The sequence below is a fragment of the Capra hircus genome, chromosome 29 (assembly GCF_001704415.2).
Source record: "Capra hircus breed San Clemente chromosome 29, ASM170441v1, whole genome shotgun sequence".
Lineage (NCBI taxonomy): Eukaryota > Metazoa > Chordata > Mammalia > Artiodactyla > Bovidae > Capra > Capra hircus.
This window is the reverse complement of record NC_030836.1, coordinates 41,080,005-41,106,220: the sequence shown is the minus strand read 5'-3', so window position 1 is coordinate 41,106,220 and position 26,216 is coordinate 41,080,005. Positions and strand designations below refer to the sequence as shown.

General features: G+C 46.6%; 1 protein-coding gene across 1 annotated transcript; it reads right to left on the bottom strand.

Annotated features, from left to right (window-relative positions):
• ASRGL1 (asparaginase like 1) lies at positions 3,109 to 25,901 on the bottom strand. The gene is made up of 7 exons (XM_018043481.1): positions 25,651 to 25,901; positions 24,869 to 25,072; positions 16,037 to 16,179; positions 15,205 to 15,362; positions 5,800 to 5,918; positions 4,761 to 4,871; positions 3,109 to 4,412 (listed from the first exon to the last, which is right to left on the bottom strand). The coding sequence occupies exons 2-7, from the start codon at positions 25,059 to 25,061 to the stop codon at positions 4,207 to 4,209; spliced, it is 930 nt and encodes a 309-aa protein (XP_017898970.1). The 5' UTR covers positions 25,062 to 25,072; positions 25,651 to 25,901; the 3' UTR covers positions 3,109 to 4,206.

Genomic DNA, 26,216 nt, shown 5'->3' with positions numbered 1-26,216 from the left:
AACTGCTACAATGAACATACACCTCTTTCGTTATATTAAAAGGTTGTTTCTAACTAAAAAACATTTGCTAAAAATTGCTCCTCTGCAAGAGAGCAGCTTGAGTCGTGGATGGAACCATGGTCCTATGGGACAGGAAGAACTAACCTCTCTGCTCCTTTGCTCCCAGCCACAGCTTAGATCGCAAACTCCACCTGAGTTTGACCCGTGCTGAGTTGCTTCAGTTGTGTCCAACTCTCTGTGACCCTATGCACTGTAGCCCACCAGGCTCCGCTGTCCATGGGATTTCCCAGGCAAGAGTACTGCGGTGGGTTGCCATTTCCTCCCCCAGGGGATGTTCCTGACCCCGGAATTGAACCTACATCGCTTATGTCTCCTGCATTGGCAGGCAGTATCTTTACCACTAGTGCCATCTGGGAAGCCCTGAGTTTGGCACAAGGTCCAGACAGAGCTAATTATTGCAGAGCGAAAAACAGACTTGACTCTGAGATGACGAGTGATTAGTGAGTGATTAAAAAAAAATAATAATAAATCTCAGCCTGGCCTCCTCAACCAACTCAGGCCAGGGCTGTCCCAAACTTCTCTTTGTATGAAAATCCAACTGTATTTTAATAGTGGGTTGAGGAAATCAAAAAGCAGGATTTGAAGGATAAAGTTGCTAAGTGTGCTATCCTTTCCCGCTAGTCACCGGCAGCACTTGTGGGACTGTCCCAGGTATGTCTGGGCACCAGTAGTGATGCCAGCCTGGGTACCATGCATGACGTGATAAGACCATCACTCAGAGATAGAGGGTTTGGGACTAGGGAGGCCGAGATAAACCTCAGTTTAACTGGAATGCAATGAGTGCCCTGGAAAACCCATTTCTCTGGGCCTTATTTCATCCTTCAGAAGGGCCGTATCATCCTGGGCCTCCCCTGGCAAGCTCGTCTCTCACAAGGCTGTGGCTCAGCTGCTCCAGGTCTTGTGTGCGGGACAGGTGAGTGGACGGGTGGTCTGCCCATCTAATGGCACCTGTGCTCTGGATGGAGCCACCCCTGGGCACCCACACCCACCACCGGCCTGGCCCCCTCCCGGCCCCATTCCTGGACCTGGCTCTGCCTCTGACCTTCTGCCCAGCCCCATTCCTTCCTGGGTCTCTCCTACACTGCCCAGGAGGAGCCAGACACTCTTTGGGCACACTCCCTGATTCCCGGGTGTGGGCGGCTGAAAGCGGAGGTGCGGTGGGGCGCACAGTGTTCCCCCGGGCTTCCCCACACTTCCACTTCTGATGAGTAGGGAAACCATTCCCTCCTCCTTTTGCCCTCAGAGTCTGTAATTTCTCCTGCAAGAGAGGAACATGTCTAAAAAGGACATTATTTTGGGGCGGGGAGAAACTTATTGTCCAACAGCTACAAGGTTACGGCCCTTCCTTCCTGGGACTGTTTGTCCAGATCAGCAGGTGGGTTGAGCCGCACCCGGCAGACACCCGTACCCACTGGGCTCTGGGTCCCCACATTTGGGCCAAATGTGGTGTGAGCCTCTTCCTGGCTGGAAGTGGCTGCCTGGCCGAGCTCACCCCTGGGCTGTGGCAGTCAGTGCGGAGCAGGCTTCAGTGACTTAAAAGACAGGGACGTGGCTGATTTTGATTTTGTGGGGCATTTGCTACCAATTTTTTCCCCCACAACTGTGCTCTAAAACAAATTGTAGTATTTAGATGAAGGTCAGGAACAGGAAAACCTCTTTTGGTCCCAAAATTTCTGAGTATATTGTTTTGCTGAGTGGAGGTGAGTTATCTTCCTTTAGGGCTGAAGACTGTGGACCGTGTGGTTTGCTGCCCTCTTGTGGCAGAGAAGGGATCCGGGGCTGGCATTCCCTCCAGACGTGGCCTCCAGCCCCCATGTGTTGGGACAGTTGGGGAGCTGCCGCTGGGCAGCCCGTGGGCCAGGAGACCTCCCCCCTCGTCTCTGCATACAAGATTCTGACTAGTCCAGTGACTGTTTGCAGAAGCGAGGTCTGAGGCCAACATCACACACCTTGGCCGCTACAGAGGAGCTGGGGGACCCTTCCCTCACTGGGCGGCCAGACCTGAGGCCCCAGGAAACCCTGTGACCAGAGCCGCGTCCCTTGTGAACAGAAACGAGATGTGTGAAACCAGGCCTCGCTCCCTGCTCCTTCCTTCTCTACTCAGTGATGGTTGCTTCTGCAGAAGTCTCTCCCTTCCCAGCTCCTGAATGGTCCTGCTCTGCCTCCTGTTGGGGCTGAACCGGGATGCTCAGAATCCTTGTGCTGAAGCCCTGCCACTCAGGGTTTTGGAGACAGGGTCTGTGAAGAGGTGGAAAGCAGGCCGTTAGGTGGCCCTGATCCCACCTGACTGGTGTCCTTGGACGAGGAAGAGAGAAGGCCAAGGACTGGGCCTCTAGAGCAGCCACCCTGCTGATGCCTGGACCTGGGCCTTCCCGCCTCTGGAATGTCTGTCATGAGCCTTCGCCTGCAGTGTTTGGATGCTGGCAGCCCCAGTGAGTGAACACGCCTGCTGACAGAGTGCCATCTCTAAAGGGCGGAGGTTGCCTCTGAGGCTTAAAGGACACAACCACATGGACTTCCCCTGGGGCCTGGCCACGTTCTGTTTGTCTAGAGGCTCTGGAGATAAAACACTGAGCAGCTGGCCTCTATTTTCATTTAATCATCAGACTGACCTACTTTATAGATGACCACATTCTCAGAAGTTATCCTGCCCAGGGTCACCCAGGTCGTGGGGAGAAGCAAGACTCAAACTCGGCCGGCCTCCATCTCTCTCTCTCTCAGGCTCAGAGCAGAGGACACGGGTGCCGGGAAGGTCAGGGGACAGGGGCTTGGCCTGTGAGACGATCTGGCTTGAAGGTCAGCAACTGGCAAGAAGACGGATCCGTAAGCCCTGCTGATTACTGCAGTGGTGGCTGGGCCTCTTCCTCAGCCCATCCCCCCGAAACTCCATTCTTCTGGAAACTCTCAAATAATCTCAAGGCAGGTGGTCTTATCATATCCACACACCACCCTTAGGCTGAGAGGTCTAAGTTCACCTGTCTGAACTGACAGACCAAGGGAGGTCATATACATTCTGGTCTTCGTCAACAGTGACTCCTGACCACACTGTTATTCTTTCAAAATGCATTTTATTAGTGGCATATGGAATTTAAAGTGAAGCAATTTCTTTCCAGAGAGAAAGCAAGCCCTGACAGGTTATAAAAAAATGAGCAGATATGTCATAGCAAAAATACTGTCTCCAGTGTAAAGAGGCTAATAGGAATACTCTCCACCAGGGAAATGCCTTTCTCTACCATGCTGACCACAGTGGACACCCAGTTCAGCTGGGGGAACCCACAGCACTGGACAGTCACGGACGCTGTTAAGTCGGGGTCATCTGGACACTGACTGGCTCTTCCTGTTGTAGGAGAGGCAGAGAGGTCAATAGCCCCACGGTTTACTGTGAAGAACCAGGCTCTGGGAGGCGGAAGCTGGCTGGGGGCGGGGAAACAAGGTGAGCAGGCTCGGGAGTGAGCCCGAGAAAGCTCTTAATCTTGGGAGGGGCTCCAGGGTGCCCATGACGACTTTTCACCTGCAGCTGAGAGCCAGGGGTCAGCAGAGGGTCCTTTTACAGCATCTGGAAACACGTCTGTATTGGTAAGTCAGAGATCTGCACTTTCTTAACAAAACCAGTTTTTCTGTTTCTTTTGCCTAATGTTCTTCTGACTCCGAATGAGCTCTGCAACATTCAGCGTTCCATTAACTCTGTGGCCGTCTCCCCTTCACTGCTTCCACTGGCTCCTTCCTGCCCGCCTCGCCCTGCACTGGGTCCTGCCCCAGAGCCCTCTCCTCCGAACCCCCCGCACCCTTGAACCTATAGCCTCTGTCACTGCTGTAGGTCCCCCAACTCCAGAAGCCGTTCCCTACATCGAGGCCCTTTCTGTAAAGATCTTGCTGTTTCTTCTTTCTAGCCTCAGACAACGGGGACTATTCATGAGGAGGGCTCCCTGGAGTTTGCCATCTTCACTGGTCTTATTTTTACCTTAACATGGGCATTTCTCGTACACTTTGGAATCCGCCCCCAACCAGACACTTATCAAGGCAACAAAACGAGTGACAGACTGCAGCATTTTTCTATTTCTAGATCTAATTGATGAAGCTAGGTCTCCACACCAGGAGACCGTGCGTCGCCTCCAAGCTAGCTTCTAGAATACAGCTTCTGGGGGCTTAGGACAGGTTGATGATGCTCGTGTCGCCGAAGTCAATTCCCGAGTGCAGCTTGCCGTCCTTTGCAGCTGCCCAGGGCATGGATGTGGAGGTCCACTTCACCGCCCACTCTCCTGCTTTGTTGACCATGATGATACCACCTACGCCTTTGACCTTTGACTTCATAAGACCCAAAGATGCGTTGGCAGCTTCTTCTAGTGATTTTCCTGAAAAATCAATGAGAGGTTGAGAACAGCACAAGTTATTGAAAGGAATCTGATGGGGAAATTATTTACACTATGAAAAAAGCAAAGCGTGTTAACAAAGATTATTGGTAAGTGATTTCTACTTAATGTCTCAAACAAGGACCCTTAATTCTCTCTACAAGGCCCCTCCGCTCCACTGGGAGGAACCCAGGCTGAGTCTCTCTTCTGCCCCCTGGAGGCGGAAGGCGAATGGTATTCCAAATTCTCTTTCTGCACCCTAACAGATAGGGACTCAACCAACCTGAAAGCAAAGCAAGGGTTTCCCATCCTTCTCCCTCTATTTATAAGCAGCTTCCCGGTTCCACATACCCTGCTCAACGTGGAAGAGCGCGAGTCTGGCCAGATTCACCTTCAGGATGCTCTCACCGTGCCCCGTCGTCGAGACGGCTCCGATGTCATTGTCAGCGTAACCTCCAGATCCTGCTCAAGGAAGGGGATTGGTTCTAACTGAGCAGCAACAGTCAGGAAAGTCAAACACATATTACAGGTCTAAAGCTACATGAAAATTAAATCCAAAGAGTGCCAGGGCGTCATGCCAAGGTGCTCTAGGGACCACCATGCGAATACCCTGAAATTGGGGCAGGGGGAGCCTCAGGGAGGCAGGCCTGACCTTTCCTGGAGCAGCTGCGCCAGGGCAGCTCCCCCTTTGCCCTGGGGCATATCTACACAGCCCTCACAGGATGAAACATATACACACCTTCCATGCACCCTCTCCCAAACACACACACTCCTGGGAATTAGATAATGTGCTCCAGGGTTAATGCAAAGAACACTTCGATGTGTAACATCTTTTTTTTTGGCTGTGCAGCATACAGAATCCTCCCTGACCAGGGATCAAACCTGTGCCCCCTGCACTGGGCGTGGGTAGCCTTACCCCCAGGCCACCGGGGAAGTCCCTGTCATATTGAGTGGTGCTGCGCTGCTCTTAAGCCACTCCGGTCTGATAACCGCAGACTCAAACTGTCAGCTTTCCTAGTCTGCTCATTTGAGCCCATTCCTGGGAAGAGGTTTCACGTACGTAACCCTTTGGGCATAATTAAGTCTGTAGATTGTGAAGCGGGTTACAGGGAAGAAAGAGGCAGTGGGGGTGCTGGGGTGACTTCAGCACCCTGTCTCCAAAGTTATTCCCAAAACACAGCATCTAGGAATCAGGTACCTGCTGGACAGGCCATCTTCTCCACGTCCCTGGTCAACCGTCCCCAACTCAGGCCACCCCCAGAAATTCTACAGCTGCCACAGGACGAGGAAGAGATGAAGGAAGAAAGAAATGGGGCGGGGGACAGAGACCGGAGAATGTGGACAAGACGACAGGAGGAGGGCAGGGGCAGGGGTCACCCGTCCAGCTCACCTATACACGGCGTGTCCCCGACTCGGCCTGGCATCTTGTTGACGATGCCCCCCGTGGAGGTTGCGTAAGCTAGGTTTCCCTGGCAGTCCACGGCAACAGCACCCACAGTCCCCAAGTTGCTGCCAAAAAACAGAGAGTAACAGGCTGGACGTGAGACACTCCCACAGGTGACAACACGGCTTAATACACTTCTGTGTTAATGGCACACGCGACATGCTTTGATTCCAGCATCCCCCACTCATGGTGACAGCGAAGAAAGCCTGTTTGGTTTACATTCCACACACCAGTCAGACTGCTGGACGCACCTTTAGACCTCAACTTTAAAGGGTCCGTGCAGTCCTGGCACCATCACTTTCTAGCTGGGTGACCGAGTCTCATTTTCCCCACCTATAAAATGGGGACACAAATAATTGAGCACTACTTAGACACCAGCACCCTTTGGATCCTCAGCTCCCCATCCCAGTCCAGAGGCCCTGAGTTTGCAGGTGTGAGATGGGACAACCGCCCAGGTGACACTGATGCTAACTGTCCACACACCTCACTCCGCCTGTGTCATGGGGTTTGCTATGAAGATGAAATAAGCCAGTTTTACTCTCACATTTCTTTTTTTTAATTTATATTTATTTTTAATTGGAAGATAATTGCTTTGCAACATTGTATTGGTTTCTGCCATACATCCACATGAATCAGCCGTATACTCTAACATTTCATCATAAATCTTGAAGTACAAAAGTTAAAGGAAATTATACACTAACCACCACAAACCCACCACCCTGATTCTATCGTGAACTATACTGGAGGCGACATTCTAAGTGCTGGGACACACAAGTGGACAAAGTCCCTTCTCCCTTCGGGGCACAGGGCGACAGCAGTGAAATATGTCAGGTTTTACTCAACAGAAATAAACAATAGCCTAGAGCAGCCCATGGGGCACATGACGGTGGAGAGGTGGTTTAAAGGCCTCTCTCAAGGAAGTGAGGGTAGGTCATGCTGATTGCTCGTGAAGAACATTCCTGAAGCAGGACATGCTTTCCAAGCTCATGGAAATTCGAGGAGGCCCCTGTGGCTGGAGCCAACAAAGCGAGGAGCGCGCGGCAGGGTCAAAGGGACGGCCAGCAGGCAGACCGTGAGGCTCTGATGGGGGGTGACGGTACATCCGGGTTTCCCAGGTCCGTCCTGTTTATGCCAGTTGTCCTGCCTTAATCAATACTGCCCCTCCCTTTCACTCTCACAACTAAGTGCCAGGTTGAACACTGAATCACATGGTCATCCTGTTTACCGGCCACAGGAAGGGCTTTCAGTTTGAGCGAGGTGAGAAGACGCTGGAGAGTTTGAGCTGAGAGGTGTCATGATACAGGTTAAGGTTTAACAATAAGTGCTCTTACCACCTCACCCATTAAGTTTTCCACTGAAAGTGAAAGTGGCTCAGTCGTGTCCGACTCTTTGCAACCCCATGGACTACACAGTCCATGGAATTCTCCAGGCCAGAATACTGGAGTGGGTAGCCTTTCCCTTCTCCAGGGGATCTTCCCAACCCAGGGATCAAACCCAGGTCTCCCACACTGCAGGCGGATTCTTTACCAGCTGAGCCACAGGGGAAGCCCAGGAATACTGGAGTGGGTAGCCTATCCCTTCTCCAGCGGATCTTCTGACCCAGGAACCGAACCAAGGTCTCCTGCATTGCAGGCGGATTCTTTACCAACTGAACTATGAGGGAACCCCAACCTATACACTGGCATGGCTAAAATGAAAGGAGATGCGGCATCAAGTCTGGGCACAGACTGCAGGGACTGGGGACCTCAATCACCGCTGCCAAGGACATGGACTGACACGGCACTCTGGGAGGAAAGGAGACTGAGCCCTTCCTTTTTTCCCCTATGTTCTGACCGCGCCTCACGGCATGTGGGATCTTAATTCCCCAAGCAGGAATTGAACCCACAACCCCTGCAGTGTAAGCACCGAGTCTTAACCACTGGACCTCCAGGGAAGTCCCTGCCTCAGTCATTCTATCCCTACATTTCTATCCAACAGAAACGCGGAGTTAAGTTCACCAGGAAAGCAGACAGAAGGTCCACAGCAGCACCATTTGTAATATCAGCAAATTGTAAATTACACAAGTGCCCGCCCTAGTAAATAACTTGTGACACAGACAAGAGAGGGCACACGGCCACAGCGAGGGTGGACCCTGCTGCACGCGACAAAGGGACGGGTCTTGGGAACTTAAGGAGAGAAGGCGCCCAGCAGAAGACCAAACCACACGCTCTATCAGATAAAGTTCAGACACTGGCACCAGGAGCCCCTGCAGTTGGGAGCCGAGGGGGCGGTGATGGAGGGGGACCACTGGGCTGCAGGTCATGTCTGGCTCTGGGCGCTGATCACACTGTCCACCCTGTGAAAACTCGTCCAGAGCTCTGTAGACGATCTATGCGCTCAAGACTCTGTGCTATTCTTCTATAAAAGTCATCTTAGGAGAACTGCTCTGGCTACCGTGTGTGGACTGAGGGAGCCCAGAGAGGAAACAGACTGCTTGGGAGGCGTAGAGGGAGCGGTTTCTGTCGGGGAGCTTCAGGAGGAGAGGGTGGGAAGGAGGCTGGACCTGTCACGGCTGGTGGCAGCCCCCCAACACGTGCAAGGGGTCGAGGCAAAAATGCAAAGGCAAATGGACGCCCACACACGTTTAATACTTAGAAATAATAAGTATGTTCTATCCTCTTACCATGATAAATGTATCCTGAGAAATACTGTAAAGCTACGGTTTTCATTTGACTGAAAGCTGACAAACTACCGATGATGACAGCTTAACTACGGTCGTGCACCCTCTGCTGATCAGCTGAGATGGCAGGACGAGTGGGGAAAACGCCCCACAGGCACATATGCAATCATAAATTATAATGCATTTATTCCATAAAATTGATTTTCCTTGCTTTCATCTCAGGGGGCATGGACCATGTTCCTATGATCAACATTTTCACGTAACATGTATTCTGTTGACAAAGCCCCAAATAACACAACTTCTCTTGACTCAATGCATTAATAACTCTTTAACAAGCTTTTAATTAATTTTAACTTGGAGAAGCTTCACTCTGCTGAGGCAGTAGCACTGAAATTATATACAAAACTCTTAAGGCAATACTTAGCTTTGGAAATGAATCCTGAGTTTTACATTACTGTACTCAAATGCTCTATGAGGCTGCGAATGATACGCTGTTAACAAGATGTCACTAAATATTTTAATTTGAACATTTAAATCATAATCACTTTATTACAGTCACTTTTTTCATCTCTTAAGCAGTGTCTCAATCCATGCAGACTATCTTAAATTCTTCTTTCAAATTTCAATGCTGGTATTGAAAAGAAAATTGAAAATTGCAGTACGTTGCTTAATTTTCTTCAACTCTCTCTTCAAGTGATGCTTACACTTCAATTTACAATAAACAGAGGAACAGTCTCCATAGAAACTGGTTTCAGGATCATTTGTACATGCATTTTCTTCAAGTTAGGCAAATATTTTCTCATATTTCAATTTCGTTATATTTTATGAGGATGTCATTTTCCTTGCATATCTCACATGCACTTTTGGCTTCGTTTCTCTAAACTTTAAAAAAGATTTCCAACCCTTTAATGACTGTAAAAGTCAAACAAAAAATTTTTAAGCTTCTGTTAAGCTTATCAACAGAGAGGAACAGTTTGGACTAAATAACTAGATCATGAAAATTCAAAATTCATTTCATATTCTGTTAAAGTCCATGATTTGTTCTTTGAGGAACTTCTGTAATTTTTGCTGAACTCTTCTTACTTAATTTAACTACTTTAACAGCATTTAGTTGGTATAAAAGGCTGTTGTAAGGTCAGACGTGAGTCTAATCAAGCCATTCCAGCTTTGGCCGCATCTAGAATATCTCGCAGTGGACCCTCTACTGTCCCACATCACTTTCAGTACTGGAGCAGCTGAGGGCTCCTCTCTTAGAAGCAAATTCACTGTGAGCTGGACGTGCCACACAGAACACTTCTGGACTCTCGGCCAAACTTCGCGCGTACACACCTTTTATGTACCTACCCTATTAGCTCCGTTATTACAGGCTTGCCTTGTTTTTTCAACATGTCTTCTGATCATGGTACATTCTGGTGGAACTGAGTTTTTTTAAACTTCATACATGGTTTCATCTCTCGCTTTATTACCCATTAAACGAACCTATCTAAATTCTCTCTCCTAGATACTCATCATTAGTTTTTTCCCCCGAATTATGTTTGGCATTTTATCAAATTTTGAAATACTGTTTACTAAGCCTAGAAATGTCCCATTAAGAAATTGTATGTATTTATTTTGGCTGTGCGGGGTCTGTGTTGCTGCACAGGCTCTTCTCCGGTTGCGGAGGGGCGGGGGCGGGGCCGGGTGGGGCGGGGGCGGGGCCGGGGGCGGTGCTCTTTCCTGCGCTGCGCGGGCTTCTCACTGCGCTGACTTCTGTTGCGGAGCATGGCCTTCAGGGCACACAGCCTTCAGCAGCTGTGGCTCCCAGGTTCTAGAGCACAGGCTCGATAGCTGTGGGGCCCGGTCTAAGTTGTTCCATGGTATGTGTGACTGTCCCAGATCAGGGATCGAACTCATGTCTCCTGCGTGGGCAGGCGGATTCATTACCGCTGAGCCACCAGGGAAGCCCTCCCGCTGTTTTTTATAAACACTATGTGATGAGGTCATAAAAAGCACCATTATACTTGGCCAAATATTATTAGTTTTCTAAAGATTTTTCTGATGTGGACCGTTTTTAAAGTTTTTATTGAATTTATTATAACACTGCTTCTGTTTTACGCTTTGGCATTGGAAGGTGAAGTCTAAACCACTGGACCACCAGAGAAGTCCCAAATATTATATTATTCTTTCAAGAACATTACATCTATGTTTTTTATCTCTGCCTTCTCTGGTTAACAACTGTCTACTGTTTATTCGGCCTTTCCCCCTCCAATTCTAATAACTGCATACATCTTCTGGTGTTATTCTTTGTGATTAGCAATTAAATCTTCCTTTAGTAAAGAACATGAAGTTGTCAGGATTTATCTGAACTGTTCAAGTTGTGGATTTGGTGAGAATATTTCTAATTTTCATTGTTTTGATACATTTAATTAAATCTTCATTGAACAAAGAATCTGTAATGTTCTCTGTGAATTTTACGTGGGTCATCCTGGAAGAAGACTGCTTACTTTTAAAGCAGACCATTTCTTTAAAGATTTTTTTTATTCCTTTTTTCCTTTTAGTTTTCTTTCATGAGCTCCATTTTAGTATTCTTTTTCTATCAAAATCTTGACTTGTACATGTTTTCAATAATCTAGGAATTAGAAAATGAAATGTAACTATACTGACAGTGTACAACATCAGCATATATTTTCATCAAAATTAAGGGCAAATCCAAAAAAAGAGAATAAATAATTTGTAGATATAATTTCAAAAGTTAGTTTTTTCTAAAAATCACAAAATTATTAAGGTCTAAACATTTATTATCAGAGAAGGTAATGGCAACCCACTCCAGCACTCTTGCCTGGAAACTTCCATGGATGGAGCCTGGTAGGCTGCAGTCCATGGGGTTGCGAAGAGTCGGACAGGACTGAGCGACTTCACTTTCGCTTTTCACTTTCATGCATTGGAGAAGGAAATGGCAACCCACTCCAGTGTTCTTGCCTGGAGAATCCCAGGGACGGCGGAGCCTGGTGGGCTGCCCTTTATGGGGTCGCACAGAGTCGGACAAGACTGAAGCGACTTAGTAGCAGCAAACATTTATTATAATTAATGAATAGAACCATTTAAAATAAAAATTATCTAAAAGTTGAACATTTTAAAAAATTTAATTCAACCTTAAGTATTATTGTTTTTTTGGTGGAGGGTGCTGCCCTGGGTCTTATTTGCTGTGTGTGGGATCTAGTTCCATGATCAGGGATTATACCCAGGCCCCATGCATTGGGAGCACAGAGTCTCAACCACTGGGCCACCAAGGAAGTCCCTCAACCTTAAGTATCTTTATGAGAATAAAACCATTCATAGTTCTAATATTCAGTATCCATTTAGCTGCCAGCATGAAGAGCTGGTTCCTCGTGCAGGTTCTGTCTAGACCTGCAATGCCCCACACAGCACCGCTGGCTGCGGAGCACCAGAGATGCGGGCGGTCCCCGGTAAGACAAGCACGGCAGATCTGAAAGATTTGGCACGGAAGCATATAGAATGTCTCACAGATAATTTCTCACGTTGATTGCATGTTTTTTAAAAAACTCATTTATCTTTAATTGAAGGATAATTGCTTTACAATATTGGTTTAGATTACATGTTGAAATGATAATATTTGGGGTATAATGAGTTAACTATCAGTTCAGTTCAGTCACTCAGTCGTGCCCGACTGTTTGCGACCCCATGAATTGCAGCATGCCAGGCCTCCCGGTCCATCACCAACTCCTGGAGTTCACTCAGACTCATGTCCATCGAATCAGTGATGCCATCCAGCCATCTCATCCTCTGTCGTCCCCTTCTCCTCCCAGCATCAGAGTCTTTTCCAATGAGTCAACTCTTTGCATGAGGTGGCCAAAGTACTGGAGTTTCAGCTTTAGCTTCAGTCCTTCCAAAGAACACCCAGGATGGATCTCCTTTAGAATGGACTGGCTGGATCTCCTTGCAGTCCAAGGGACTCTCAAGAGTCTTCTCCAACACCACAGTTCAAAAGCATCAATTCTTCGGCACTCAGCTTTCTTCAGTCCAATTCTCACATCCATACATGACCACGGGAAAAACCATAGCCTTGACTAGACAGACCTTTGTTGGCAGAGTAATGTCTCTGCTTTTGAATATGTTATCTAGGTTGGTTATAACTTTCCTTCCAAGGAGTAGGTGTCTTTTAATTTCATGGCTGCAATCACCATCTGCAGTGATTTTGGAGCTCCCCAAAATAAAGTCTGACACTGTTTCCCCTGTTTCCCCATCTGTTTGCCATGAAGTGATGGGACCAGATGCCATGATCTTTGTTTTCTGAATGTTGAGCTTTAAGCCAACTTCTTCACTCTCCTCTTTCACTTTCATCAAGAGGCTTTTTAGTTCCTCTTCACTTTCTGCCATAAGGGTGGTGTCATCTGCATATCTGAGGTTATTGATATTTCTCCTGGCAATCTTGATTCCAGCTTGTGCTTCATCCAGCCCAGCGTTTCTCATGATGTACTCTGCATATAAGTTAAATAAGCAGGGTGACAATATACAGCCTTGACGTACTCCTTTTCCTACTGGAACCAGTCTGTTGTTCCATGTCCAGTTCTAACTGTTGCTTCCTGACCTGCATGGAGGTTTCTCAAGAGGCAGGTCAGGTGGTTTGGTATTCCCATCTCTTTCAGAATTTTCCACAGTTTATTGTGATCCACACAGTCCAAGGCTTTGGCATAGTCAATAAAGCAGAAATAGATGTTTTTCTGGAATTCTCTTGCTTTTTCCATGATACAAATATGATTAATTTTACTTTCTTTTTTTTTGCCCTTTTAATGTGGCTGTTAGAAAAGGTTAAATTACATATATGGCTCTCATTTTTTCTATTGGACACTGAGGGTTTAGACCTATATTCACAAATCTAAGTGTAGTGGGAATCAGCCCTCAGTGCAAATCTTGCAGATACTATACTAATTCGTGGATAACTCCAGAATTGCAAAGTGAACCATGTAGAAAGGAAGAGGACACTTGGCACTCCTGGGAAACAACACTTCGTTATACAAGAATTTGTTTCAAAACACATTGTCTTTTTTTCTTACCTAAGTCCTTCTGCTGTTCAGTTCTTCTCCCACACTCCAAAGCAGGGTCTATTTCTGATATCAGCAGTGGCATAATCCACAAGCTTTTAGACTCAGGTGGCCTTTACTTCCAAGACACAGAGCAAGAGATGCAGAGAAGCACTTCCCTGGGGGCTGAATGCTATCAGTCCCAAGAGTGGATGTTGAGGGCGACGGGCAACAACGTGGCACAGCTGAGTGACAGAAGTGCCCCATGGGCCTGCAATAAACCAGCTGTTTTGTGTATTTGTGTTACGCTGTTGCTTGTGTGCTAAGTTGCTTAATTGTGTCCGACTCTTTGCAACTCTATGGACTTGCAACTTGCAACTCCTGTGGCCCACCAGGCTTCTCTGTCCATGGGATTCTCCAGGCAAGAATACTGGAGTGGGCTGCCATTTCCCTCCTCCAGGGGATCTTCCCAACCCAGGGATCAAACCTGCATCTCCGTGTCTCTTGCACTGTGTAGGTGGTAGGTGGTTTCTTTACCCACTGAGCCATCAGGGAAGCCCATTTGTGATGTGAGGGTCTTCTAAGTGCAGGGCCCAGGGCAGGAGCCCCTCTTGCTTATATGGAAGGACACTGCAGGCTGGCAGAGATGGTGGTGTTGCAGAATTTTTGGAAACAATGCGGCAATCTCTATTAAAATGGACATGAGCCGCTGATAAAGCAGCCCCAGACACAACAGCACCTTTGGTCAAGGCTATCAACAGCTACCAACATATGGCCAATCTTGTGAAGCAGATGCTTAACCTGGGGACATGTCGTAATCACCTGGAAAGCTTTTTTTCTAATGGACCTGTGTGGCCTCTCCACCTCAGCTCCACTAAATCAGATCCTGTAGGAAAGGAGCTCAGACATGGATGTTTTGAAAAAGCTCTTAAGATGATACTAAAGTATACCTCTGATTAAACATTACAAATCTAAAAGGGTGTGTAGAATTAATAGATTATATTCCATTATATTCCTTATTCTGGGCCACATTCAAATTGTATTTTTCAAGTTTTGCTTTAAACAGGGGGGCTTTTATTTGGCACTTTTGAATGGGTAACACGGAAAACATTAATTCAGAACACATGATTAATTCACTTTCCAGGGCTTCTCTGCCCTGTGGAAGGTGCCTCAGTTCACAGGGTGGTGTAGATCACAGCGGACCTGTGCAGTGTACTGAACACGACAAACCGCTCAGGAAGCTTGCACGTAACGAATACAGCGACACCCAGCATTCATCTGTCAAATCATGTTGGAAAAGGAACTCTCAGCTGACTATGGAGAAGGAAATGGCAACCCACTCCAGTGTTCTTGCCTGGAGAATCCCAGGAACGGGGGAGCCTGGTGGGCTGCCGTCTCTGGGGTCGCACAGAGTCGGACACGACTGAAGCGACTTAGCAGCAGCAGCAGCAGCAGCAGCTGACTATGAATAAACTATTCATAGGAGTAAAAAATGAGGTTAAATTTCAGAATCAAAAGAGCAGCTTTTTCATTTTTTAGTGTGAACTATTCTATACAAAAACTGAAACTACCTTGTGATATTGGACTTTTCTAAGAAACGTGGATAATCAGACGTGTCCAACTTCCACATCTGGGTAACTCTCCCAAATGTGGGCCACAGCTGACACTTACTTCTGACAGTCCGCCTTCTGAGCATCTTTCTCAAGCTTCTCTTTTTCCAGGCGCTTCCTGTTTCTTTCTGTTACCAGCTGTTGCCCAGGAATCGTTGGAATCCCACTGGCTGCTGCAAATTTTGCTGCGCCTTGGTCAGTCAGAAAGCAGTGAGGTGTCTTGAGCCAGAAAGAAATGGGAAAATAGTTAAGTTTCTTGAAAAAGTTAAACTCTTTTTTAATTGTTTCAACTGTGTGGAAATAATTGTTTTCTTTGGGTAAAAGCTTCAGGAATGCAAATTCCACTGGCATAATTTTCTGAATGTTGAAAAAAGCCTCTCTCTCTGAGTTTTTGTATTTTCAAAAACCACCAAATGATGGAATATCAGGAATTCAACTTACATATGATTTTAAACTTTAATCCATTTTTATTTTATGTATGCTATTTATTTATTTACTATGCTGCACAGTTTCTGAGGTCTTAGTTCCCTGACCAAGGACTGACCCCAGCTCCTGGTGGTGGCAATGCAGCGTCCTAACCACTGGACCACCAGGGAATTCTCCCATACATGCTATTTACATAGCTGGTCTCTTCAGTCTGAATATGTTATGTTACCATGTGTTGAGAACAGGCTGAAGAACATACAGGAAGATAACATGCAATACCTGGTCAAGTGATCCTGAGTCAGAACCTTGGTCTCCTTGAGACACTTAAATAGTAACATTGCTTTTGTTCTTTCATACAACTTCAGGAGAACAGTGACCTCAAGTGTTTCCCCACAGTCAGACCCCTTTTGGCTGCTGAAGTGTAGCAGTGACAATTCCTTAGGAAAGGGTGGTTGGGTCCCACATACCTTGTCCATAACAAGTCGTGCGAGTTTAATGGGATTTGCGATACAGCGGACTGCAGACACCGCCCCTGCAGACAGGTCTTTCCCATTCATGATACTGGCATCCATTTCAACCTCCCCGTTTTCGTTCAAGACAGATCCACAACCTAAAACCAAAGAGAAGCCGAAAAGCAAGCGTTAAGAATTTAGAAACAGCTTCCGGGCTTGCTCTCTAAGCTGCCTACTTTAATTCATCCTCAACTGCTCTGTCAAAGGAACATTTCTAAAAACCCAAATCTGACTTGGTACCCCCATGACCTACAAAATAAAAGGTATGAAGCCCTTCCTGATCTGGCCTCTTGACTTACTTTTCCAGCTTCATCTCCTCTCCATGGCAACATTTTACTGCAACATCAGGTTTCCTTGAACGTATTAAAACCATCAGGTCTCGTTACGCTGTGTTCTTTACCACTAGCAGCTTTTCTCCAACGTTCTCTACCTAGATAACACCTGTAAGGGTAGTTGTTCTTAACCTCTATGTGGCTCTGTTTCCTCAGAGGGATAAGAACAAAGCTCAAGAATATTTAAAGGAGTACAAAAATATCCAGCACCTAAGAAGTGTTTGGTATCCGATAAGAAATCACCAGGCACAAAAAGAAACAGGAAATTAAGACTCATAATGAGGAACAGCAACAACAAAATCAATCAATAACAACAGACTCGGAAATGGCATAAATCAGGGCATTATTAGACAAGACCATTAAAACAGCTGTTGTAACTATTCCATATGTACCAGAATGCGGGAGAAAATATGAAAAGGACCCAAAGAGAACTTCTAAAAATGAAGAAGTTTGCAATGAAAAATACACCGGATAGGATCAATACCAAATTAGACACTACAGAAAAGACCAATGAACTTAAGACACAGCAAAAGATTGAAAAAAAAACCTGGACAGAGTTTATCACTGAGCTCAGGGACAGTTTCAAGCAGTCCAGCACGTGTGTAATTGGAATCCCCAAAGGAGAGGTGAGACAGAGGGACAAAAACTGTTTTAAGGAAATGGTGAATTTTCAAACTTGGTGAACACTATAAATTCACAGATCAGAGAAGCTCAACAAAGTCCAAGGAAGAGAAACTTGAAGGGAACTACACACAGGCACACCATGATCAAACAGCTGAGTGCTAACGAGCAGAGAAAATGTTAAACGCAGCCAGAGAAAGACACGTTAGGCACAGAAGGAAAAGGAAAAATGATAGTCTAGTTCTTGCCAGAAACAATGCAAACCAGAAGACAGAGGAGCAACATCTTTAAAGCTCTGAAAGGAAAAAAAAAAAAGTCAAGTTGGAATTCTACACACAGGGACAGTATCTTTAAAAAACCCCAAACAAAAACTTTTATAGACATACAAAAGCTAACAACAAAAAAAAGTCATCAACAGCAGTTGTGCAACACAAGACATGTTTAAGGGAAGTCTTTCAAGCAGAAGCAAAATGACCGCAGGCAGCAATCAGGATTCCCCCAAAGAATGAAGAACACTGCAAACGGCCAACAGGTGGATAAGCAGAAATCTCTCTTCCCTTTACTTCTGTACTATTTTTAAAATATAACTGTTTAAAGTAAAAATAATAACGATGCCATTGGGTAACTTATCACTTATGAAACATATGAAAGCATTAGCACAAAGGCTAGGAAAGGAGAAACAGGCGTATGCTGCATAAAGCTCTGTTATGCATGAAGTTTGATATCACTGAAGGTAGACTGTGATAAGTGAGAGATGTATACTATAAACTCTAAACCAACCTTTAAAAAAGAAGTTTAGTTACTAGGCCAACAAAGGAGGTAACATGGAATTATAAACATTCCATTATTCCAAAGGAGGCAGAAAAAAGTAGAAAAAGAGGAAACGGGTAACAATGAATAGACTGGATAAAGAGCAGACAAATAGCAAGATGACAGATTTGTGCCTAACCATATCAGTGATCACATTAAATGGAAATGGTCTAAACATCTCTATTAAAAGCCTGCCAGGCTCCTCTGTCCACGGGGAATGTCCAGGCAAGAATAATGGACTGGGTTGCTATGCCCTTCTCCAGGGGATCTTCCCAACCCAGGGATCGAACCCAGGTCTCCCGCTTTGCAGGTGAATTCTTTACCATCTGAGCCACCAAGGAAGCCCCAGTAAAAAGCAGAGATTGTCAAATTGTATGAAAAGATAGGACATAATTATATGCTGCCAATGAAAAGTCTACTTTAAATATAAAGATGTTAATAGTTTAAAAGTAAAAGAATGGACAAATCATATACCATGCCAAAATGAATCAAATGAAAATTGGAGCAACTATACTAACATCAGGCAAAGCATACTTCACAATAAGGAGCATTAAATAAGAATAAGGACACCAAGCAATGATACAGGGGGTCAGTTCACTGAGAAGACAACCATCTATACACCAGCTAACAGTTTCAAAACACGTGAAGTGAACACTGATTGAACTCAAAGGAGAAGACGACAAACCCACCATTACAATCAAAGACTTCAATACTCCTGTCTCAGTAATCGGTAGAAAGAAACAATCAAGATACAGAAGGTAAGAACAACATTACCAATGAACTTGACCTTATTGCTCTATACAACAGCAGCAGAGTACATTCTTTTCAAGTGCAAATGGGCGCCGTCGAACACATTCTGAGCCAAAAACCAAACCTTAGGAAGTTTAATAAGAATGCAAATCACACAAAGCATATCCTCTGACTGTAACAGAATTAAACTAAAAATCAGTAACAGATATTTGGAAAATCCACAAGTATTTAGAAATTAAGTATTATATTTCTAAATAATTCATGATATAATGAGGAAGTCACAAGGAAAATTAGAACACATTTTGAGTGGGATGAAAATCAAGACAGGTTAAAAAACAGGTAAAAAAAAAAATCAAAGCAGTGCTAGGGTAAAATTTAAAACATTAAATGCTTATATCAGCAAAGAATAGTCTCAAATTAATGATCTAACAGGAAAAAGAAAATTATTTCCAATGCAAACTGAATGAATAGAAGAAATAAAAAGATAAATCAATGAAATTCAGAACAGAAAAAGAGCAAGACAAAACAAAAAAAACAACAGAAAAATTCACAAAATCCATCCCAAAACAAAAGCTAGTTCTTTGAAAAGAACAATAAACTTGATAAACTCTAGACTGACAAAGGAAAAAAAAGATATAATTACAGATATTAGGAATGAAAGAAGGAACCTCTCTACAGACCATACAGGTATCAAAAGCATAACACAGAAATGTTGCAAATTCAGCAACTTACATGAAATATAAACATTTCTTGAAAGACAACTGACAAAACTCTCTCAAAGAAGAAATAGATAACCTGAACAGTGTCGTGCCTATTAAAGAATTTGATTTCTTAGATAAAAACTTTCCATCAAAACAAACAAAAATCAATCTACCAATCCACCAAAAACCAATCTACAAAATATTACAAAGAAATAATGCCAACTTTCTACAAATTCTTCGAGAAAAACAGTTGAGAAGGGAACACTTCTCAATTCATCATATGGAGCCAGCATCATCCTCATTTCAAAACCAGACAGATGTTATAAGAAAATCAAACTATAGACCAGTATGTCTCATGAACATAGATGCAAATCTTAAGAAAACACCACCAAATCGAACCCAGCATCTTATGTATATATGTAATGTGAGATATATATACATACACACACACACATATATATATATGTACATATATCACAACAAAGTGGTGTTAATCCCAGAGAAGAAAACCTGGTTCAACATTCAAAAATCAATCAATCTTCACCATATCAATAGACAAAACAAAACCATATGATCATCTCAACAGATGCAGAAAAAGGACTGGGTAAAATCCAACATCCATACATGATTAAAAATCTCAAAAAACTAAGAATAAGGTGGGACTTCCCTGGTGGTCCAGTGGTTAAGAATCCACCTTGCAATGAAAGGGACACGGGTTTGATCCCTAGTCTGGGAAGATCCCACATGCTTCAGAGCAACTAAGCCCATGGGCTGCAACTACTGAGCCCATGGGCTGCAACTACTGAAGCCCCCGCGCCTACAGAGTGTACTCTGCAATAAAAGAAGCCCCAGAGACGAGAAGCCTGCACACCGAGGTGAAGAGTAGCCCCTACTCGTGGCAACTAGACAGAGTTTGTAGGGAAGTCTGTAGAGAAGACTGTAGGGAAAATAAATTAACTCAAGTTTTGTGTAAATGCTGCTCAATTCCAGTGAAAGCAAAGCATCCCTGTTTGGGTGCCAATCTGAGTCTCTAAAGAATATTCCTAGCATTCAAATTTAAACTGGTGGTGTCTAATAGATAAACTACTTTTTAATAAACAAAGTTATGAAAAAAGCTTCAAACATAAAATGAAACCTATATTGAAAGATCAATACAATGTAAACAATGCTTTAACAGACATTCAGATAAACTTGTCATGAATGCAAATTATTGCCACCTAACTCAGTAACTATGGTTTTTCCTGTGGTCATGTATGGATGTGAGAGTTGGACTGTGAAGAAGGCTGAGCGCTGAAGAATTGATGCTTTTGAACTGTGGTGTTGGAGAAGACTCTTGAGGGTCCCTTGGACTGCAAGGAGATCCAACCAGTCCATTCTGAAGATCAGCCCTGGGATTTCTTTGGAAGGAATGATGCTAAAGCTGAAAGTCCAGTACTTTGGCCACCTCATGCGAAGAGCTGACTCACTGGAAAAGACTCTGATGCTGGGAGGGATTGGGGGCAGGAGAAGGGGACGACAGAGGATGAGATGGCTGGATGGCATCACTGACTCGATGGATGTGAGTCTGAGTGAACTCCAGGAGTTGGTGATGGACAGGGAGGGCTGGCGTGCTGTGATTCATGGGGTTGCAAAGAGCGACTGAACTGAACTAAACTCAGTAACTGCCAGGGCTCAGCTTTTTGTATGCAGTTCCCAAATAGTTCCTCTAGAGGATTATAGTAGAGGTTGCTGAAAAGAGCTGGGAAAGACAAACAGAAAACAGAGCTCGAGGTGGAGAGTATGCTATTAAAAGTTCCACCTTTACCCCCAGATTTTTAATTTCCTTCTTTTCAGCCAGCTCTCTTTTTCCTCAATGTGCAGAGTGGACAACTGGGAAATGAGAAGGGAGCCACTCAGAATGCAGGCTCTGGATTCAGAGCAGAGAAATGAGAACCAACAGATGCAGCTCCCTAGTCCCTAGCTCGCCAATGCACCCCCATTGGTTTAGATAGGGTGGGAGACCAGAATGCCTTGCTCCAAATGAAGGTCTCCTGTGAAGAAGTGGGGACTGTCAGCCAACAGGGTCCTGACTGCTAACAGGCATAGAGCTTAATGAGTCCCCCACGGGCTGCTGCTGGCAAGGGATGGAAGGGCATCTAGTAAACTCTGGCTCAACAAACAGCCACAGAATGCAGTTATGTCTCATTCTATGGGTTAAAGAGTACAGGGCAGAGGCTAGGGGACAGACCATTACTCAGTATCTGATGACTGGTTAGATTTCCTGAAATTCCTTTCTGTGACAGATGTCAGGTGGATGGGTGGTACAATTCTAAGAAGTATTTCAATCCCGAGATTTTAGGTTTTCTATTTCAGTAGAAGACACTGACAAGTTCCTTAATCTCTAGCAAGTTCCTTAATCTCTAGCAAATTACTTAATCTGACAAGTTACTTAATCTCTAGAAAATTACTTAATCTGACAAATTACTTAATCTCTAGCAAGTTACTTAATCTCTTTGTGCCTTAGCTTCCTCATCTGAAAAAAGGCTGAGCACCGAAGAATTGCTGCTTTTGAACTGTGGTGTTGGAGAAGACTCTTGAGAGTCCCTTGGACTGCAAGGAGATCCAACCAGTCCATTCTGAAGGAGATCAGCCATGGGATTTCTTTGGAAGGAATGATGCTAAAGCTGAAATTTCAGTACTTTGGCCACCTCATGTGAACAGTTGACTCATTGGAAAAGACTCTGATGCTGGGAGGGATTGGGGGCAGGAGGAGAAGGGGACGACCGAGGATGAGATGGCTGGATGGCATCACTGACTCGATGGACGTGAGTCTGAGTGAACTCCGGGAGTTGGTGATGGACAGGGAGGCCTGGTGTGTTGCGATCCATGGGGTCGCAAAGAGTCGGACACGACTGAGCGACTGAACTGAACTGAACCACAGGACAGAAGCGCAGATTAAGTGAGTTCATCAGGCAAGTTTCTTAGACTATAGTTTGGTACACAGTAGACACTCATAGTAGTTATGATGATTATTACTCTAAAAAAGGATTGATCTGAAAGAAGCCAAACACAAAAGAATCACTCTTTGTGAATGCATTTATGTGAAACAACAGAAGCGGGCCTCTGTGGGGTCAGGATGTGTGGAGGGGTCATCTGGGCTTGCCTGCAAGAATGTGAGGGATGGAAAGAATGGCCACTATATTGCGGATGCCGGATTGTCCTCCAAACACAGTGACTTGGTTAATGCAGTAATGGCATGTCCTGTGTGTTCTCAACAATGCCCATGGCAACTGCCAAAGGGGTCTGAGGCCACCCACAAGAGCTCCTAACTGATGAGGGACAGGCAAACGGATTACACTGGCCTCTGTCCTCTGAGAGAGGGTTCTAACATATCCTGGTTTGTGTGGACTCCGCATCTGGCGTAACTCAAACTCTCCCTTGTCCCCATGCAAACCAGGTACCACTGTTAGGAGATCAGAGAAGTTGAGTACCAAGCAGGAGTACCTTCATCAAACAGACAATGACTGGGGTCACATTTCAAAGGCTGTGGATTGTGATATGCAAAACTGGACAAAAGAATGTGGCTCCGAATGGAGGTTCTATCTCCTCTATAACCCCCACAAGCAGCAGGGATGAGAGAAAGGAAAAACGGAACAGTAAGGCAGTGCCTTAAATTACTAACAGATAAAACCACCGTAGCTGGGTCGACACAAGTACTGTCCAAGGTTTTAATACATCTGAATGACCAACCAGGAGAACTGCTGTCTCATATGCCAGACTGGGGACCCCCAAGGAAGCGCCTGATACCAAAACGGGGCTTCGGGAAACAGCCACTGCCCTCTCACCATGGATCAACATGCTATGGTTCTGAGGATACCAAGCCCCGTCACACCTGGGTGAGGGGATCAGCTGCTGGGATTTGCAACTGAACATTCTACCCGGATGGGGGAGGAGGGACCACTCAATCTCCACTCCTGCTGTCCTGCTGCAAGCTGGGCTTGTTGAGATGCATCAAACCTGCAACGCAAGGTGCCGAACTGAAAAAGAAGGGGAGGGCTCTGGTCTGGGGCATCCTGCCCCCAGGCCGTCTCCTCAAGCCTGACAGCACCCCGTCCCCTGGCTAATGCATATGGTATTTACAACCAGATCAAGTTTCTAAGGCTGCCGACCTCCCTCTCCTCAAGGCCAGGTGGGCATGTTCTGTTTCCCACTGGAAAGATCATTCAGCTGCCATCTCTGTGCCCTGGGCTGGAAGACACGACGGCACACGCAGGGCTTCCCTCATCAAGCCCGGAATGATGGTCAACAAAGCCTGTCCTTCCTGCACATTGAAAAGTCTCCAGTGAGACAAGCTCTCCTCCAAAACAGAATAGCCTTGGCCATTATTACTGCCTTGCAAGGAGGCAGCTCTGCCGTTATCCAGACAGAATGCTGTGTGCTCATACCTGATAAGTCTGTTAACACGTCACTTTTATTAAATCACAGGACACAGGTGAATGCTCTGAGTGGTTTGGCTCCCAGCCTATAAGACTTAGGAACAATGGTTTGAAGCATGAGACTCTTGGTGGAGAAAGGTATCCGGGATCTGATAAACTGTCTTAACCTGTGTTTTCTTTTGTATGTGCCTGTTGCTGTGGCATCTGCCTCCAACGCAGGCAGACAGCCGCCAAAAAAGCCACCCAAACAATTGCTCAGGGGACATTGCAGAAGAGACAGTGTGTGGGACTGTAAGAGCTGGTCACGACGGGTGGAGTGATGAGGCAACCAGAGGCCCTTACCCCTTCCTCTTTCCTTGGAAGGCGCCCTCCATTGCCTTCCTGCATCAGCAGCTGCCCAAAGACATAGCCTTGAGATGTGGTATTGAGATCATCTGGGTGGTATGCATGGCTGAACCTAGATAAGGCCTCTAAATAAACTTTTCAGATTCTGATGGGCACGAACAGAGGGCTACTTATCCAGCAAGGCAAGCCTCTAGTGTACGTTCCCATGCTTATTACATCTGCCACCTACCAATCTGGAGTGATCTGCCTTTTCCTGCAGTCTCTCTGTGCCCTCACTCCCTCCATTCAAATGACCCCCTGAAGCTCCAAGGTTGCCATGTTTTGTGGGGTAAGCAGTCTATTCCCTTACCCCATAAAATGATGTAATAAAACAGCCTCTTGGTATGTGAATTCCAGAAAGCAGATTAAAGAAGAAAGGGTGAATAACGAATTTTAAAATTCTTTTAAAGCAACTTGTTCAGTCACTAAGTCTTGTCTGACTCTCTTGTGACCCCATGGACTTCCCAGAGGAGCCCAGCAGGCTCCTCTGTCCGTGGGACTTTCGAGGGGAGAGTACTGGAGAGGGTTGCCATTTCCTTCTTCAGGGGATCTTCCCCACCCAGGGATGGAACCGGCGACTTTTGCATTGGCAGGTGGATTCCTTACCCCTGTGCCAGGCAAGCCCCAAAGCAACCTGGGTCAACAGGTAGAAAAACTAAGCCTTTTCAGCATATTAGGTAAGAGACCCAGCGACACTTTAGAAAGGTTCTGTTTATCTGGCGGGGGAAGCTGAACCTGGTGTGGCGCTGGTCACTAGCCGCAGCGCACATTTACCTGCGTTGAAGTCGGGATCGTCTTCCAGCACTGTCACGGCTCCTTCCACCGCGTCAACGGCGCTCCCTCCCTGCTTGAGGATGTTGTAACCCACGGTGGCGGCTCTAAGGATGCCCTGGCGCACCCGCTCTTTCCGGTCCTTGGAGATACTGCTGGCTCCGCCACCGTGGACCACGACGACTATGGGGTTCATGGCGAAGGATCCTAGGGGTTAGAAGACGAAAACGTCCTTTCAGGCGGGTCCAAGAGAACCGCTGGGGACAAGTCCAGTTTCCATTGCTGAACCGGGGCAGTTTTTACAGCCTCAGGCGAATTCCCGAGACCCAGGGAGTCCGGCGAGCAGAGCTGTGAACTGGGTGTGACAGCTGGGAGCGAACTTTGCACGAAAAGCCCAGGGTGCCCTTCCCTGCCCGGCCGGGGCACCTGCCCGCCTCGCAGCAGCGATGCGATGCTCCGCGCCCCCTCCTTGCCCGCTGACATCCGGCCTCAGTTTCCCCGAGGAACCCCGGCTCAAGGCCCGAGTCGGGAAGGGGCGGAGATGGCGCCCCTTCCACCCACCCCGACCTACCCCGCCCCGGGGCCGCAGCTCCAGCCTTCCTCCCGGGCCCCACGTCGAGCCTCGGTTTCCCGGGGGCCTGTCCGCGCTCCCACCCGCGCCGCGGGGCCAGGGGGAGGCCTGGGGGCTAGAACTCGCCAGCGCTCTCCCGCTATCGGCCGCGGCTCCCGCGAGGGTGCCTTCTCGGGTCTGGGGAGGCGGCTTCCCGCAGGGCCCGTCGACTTACCGAGGACGCCGCAGGAGGCGGACGCCGGGGATTCAGGCTCGGCCGAGCCGCCCTGGCGGGTCCTGCACAAGCGGTTTCACTGCAAAGCCGCTCTGGAAACCGCTCCGCCGGCAACCGCTCGGCGGGCAACGGCTCTGCGCCTGCGCACGAGGGCGGGGCAGCGAGCCCCGCGGAATTACCGTAAAGCCTCAACGCGCGGCGGGGGAGCAAGCACTCCTGCCCTCGTTGCCACCGCGCGCTCGGCTCCCGCCGCCCGAGCTTCCTCTTGGGATGCGGGGAATTCCTTCTCCTCGGTGTGAGGCCCGCTGGTGGAGTGGGTGGCGAGAAGTGATGTGCCGAGATTTTGTAACTGAAAATTGAAAAGCCCCAGTGCACGTACTGAAGTCCTTCCTCTGCCTGGGATGTTTCGCAGACTTGCTAGTTATTTTCTTCCCTTTAATTGTCTGACCCTTTAACATTTGATAGAGATCAGAAAGATAATCTCTGTAATTGGTCTGGTTCTCTGCCTGCGGTTCACTAGTCTGAAACCCTTCCTATGAGCCTTAGGATCCCAGCTCTTAAATTCC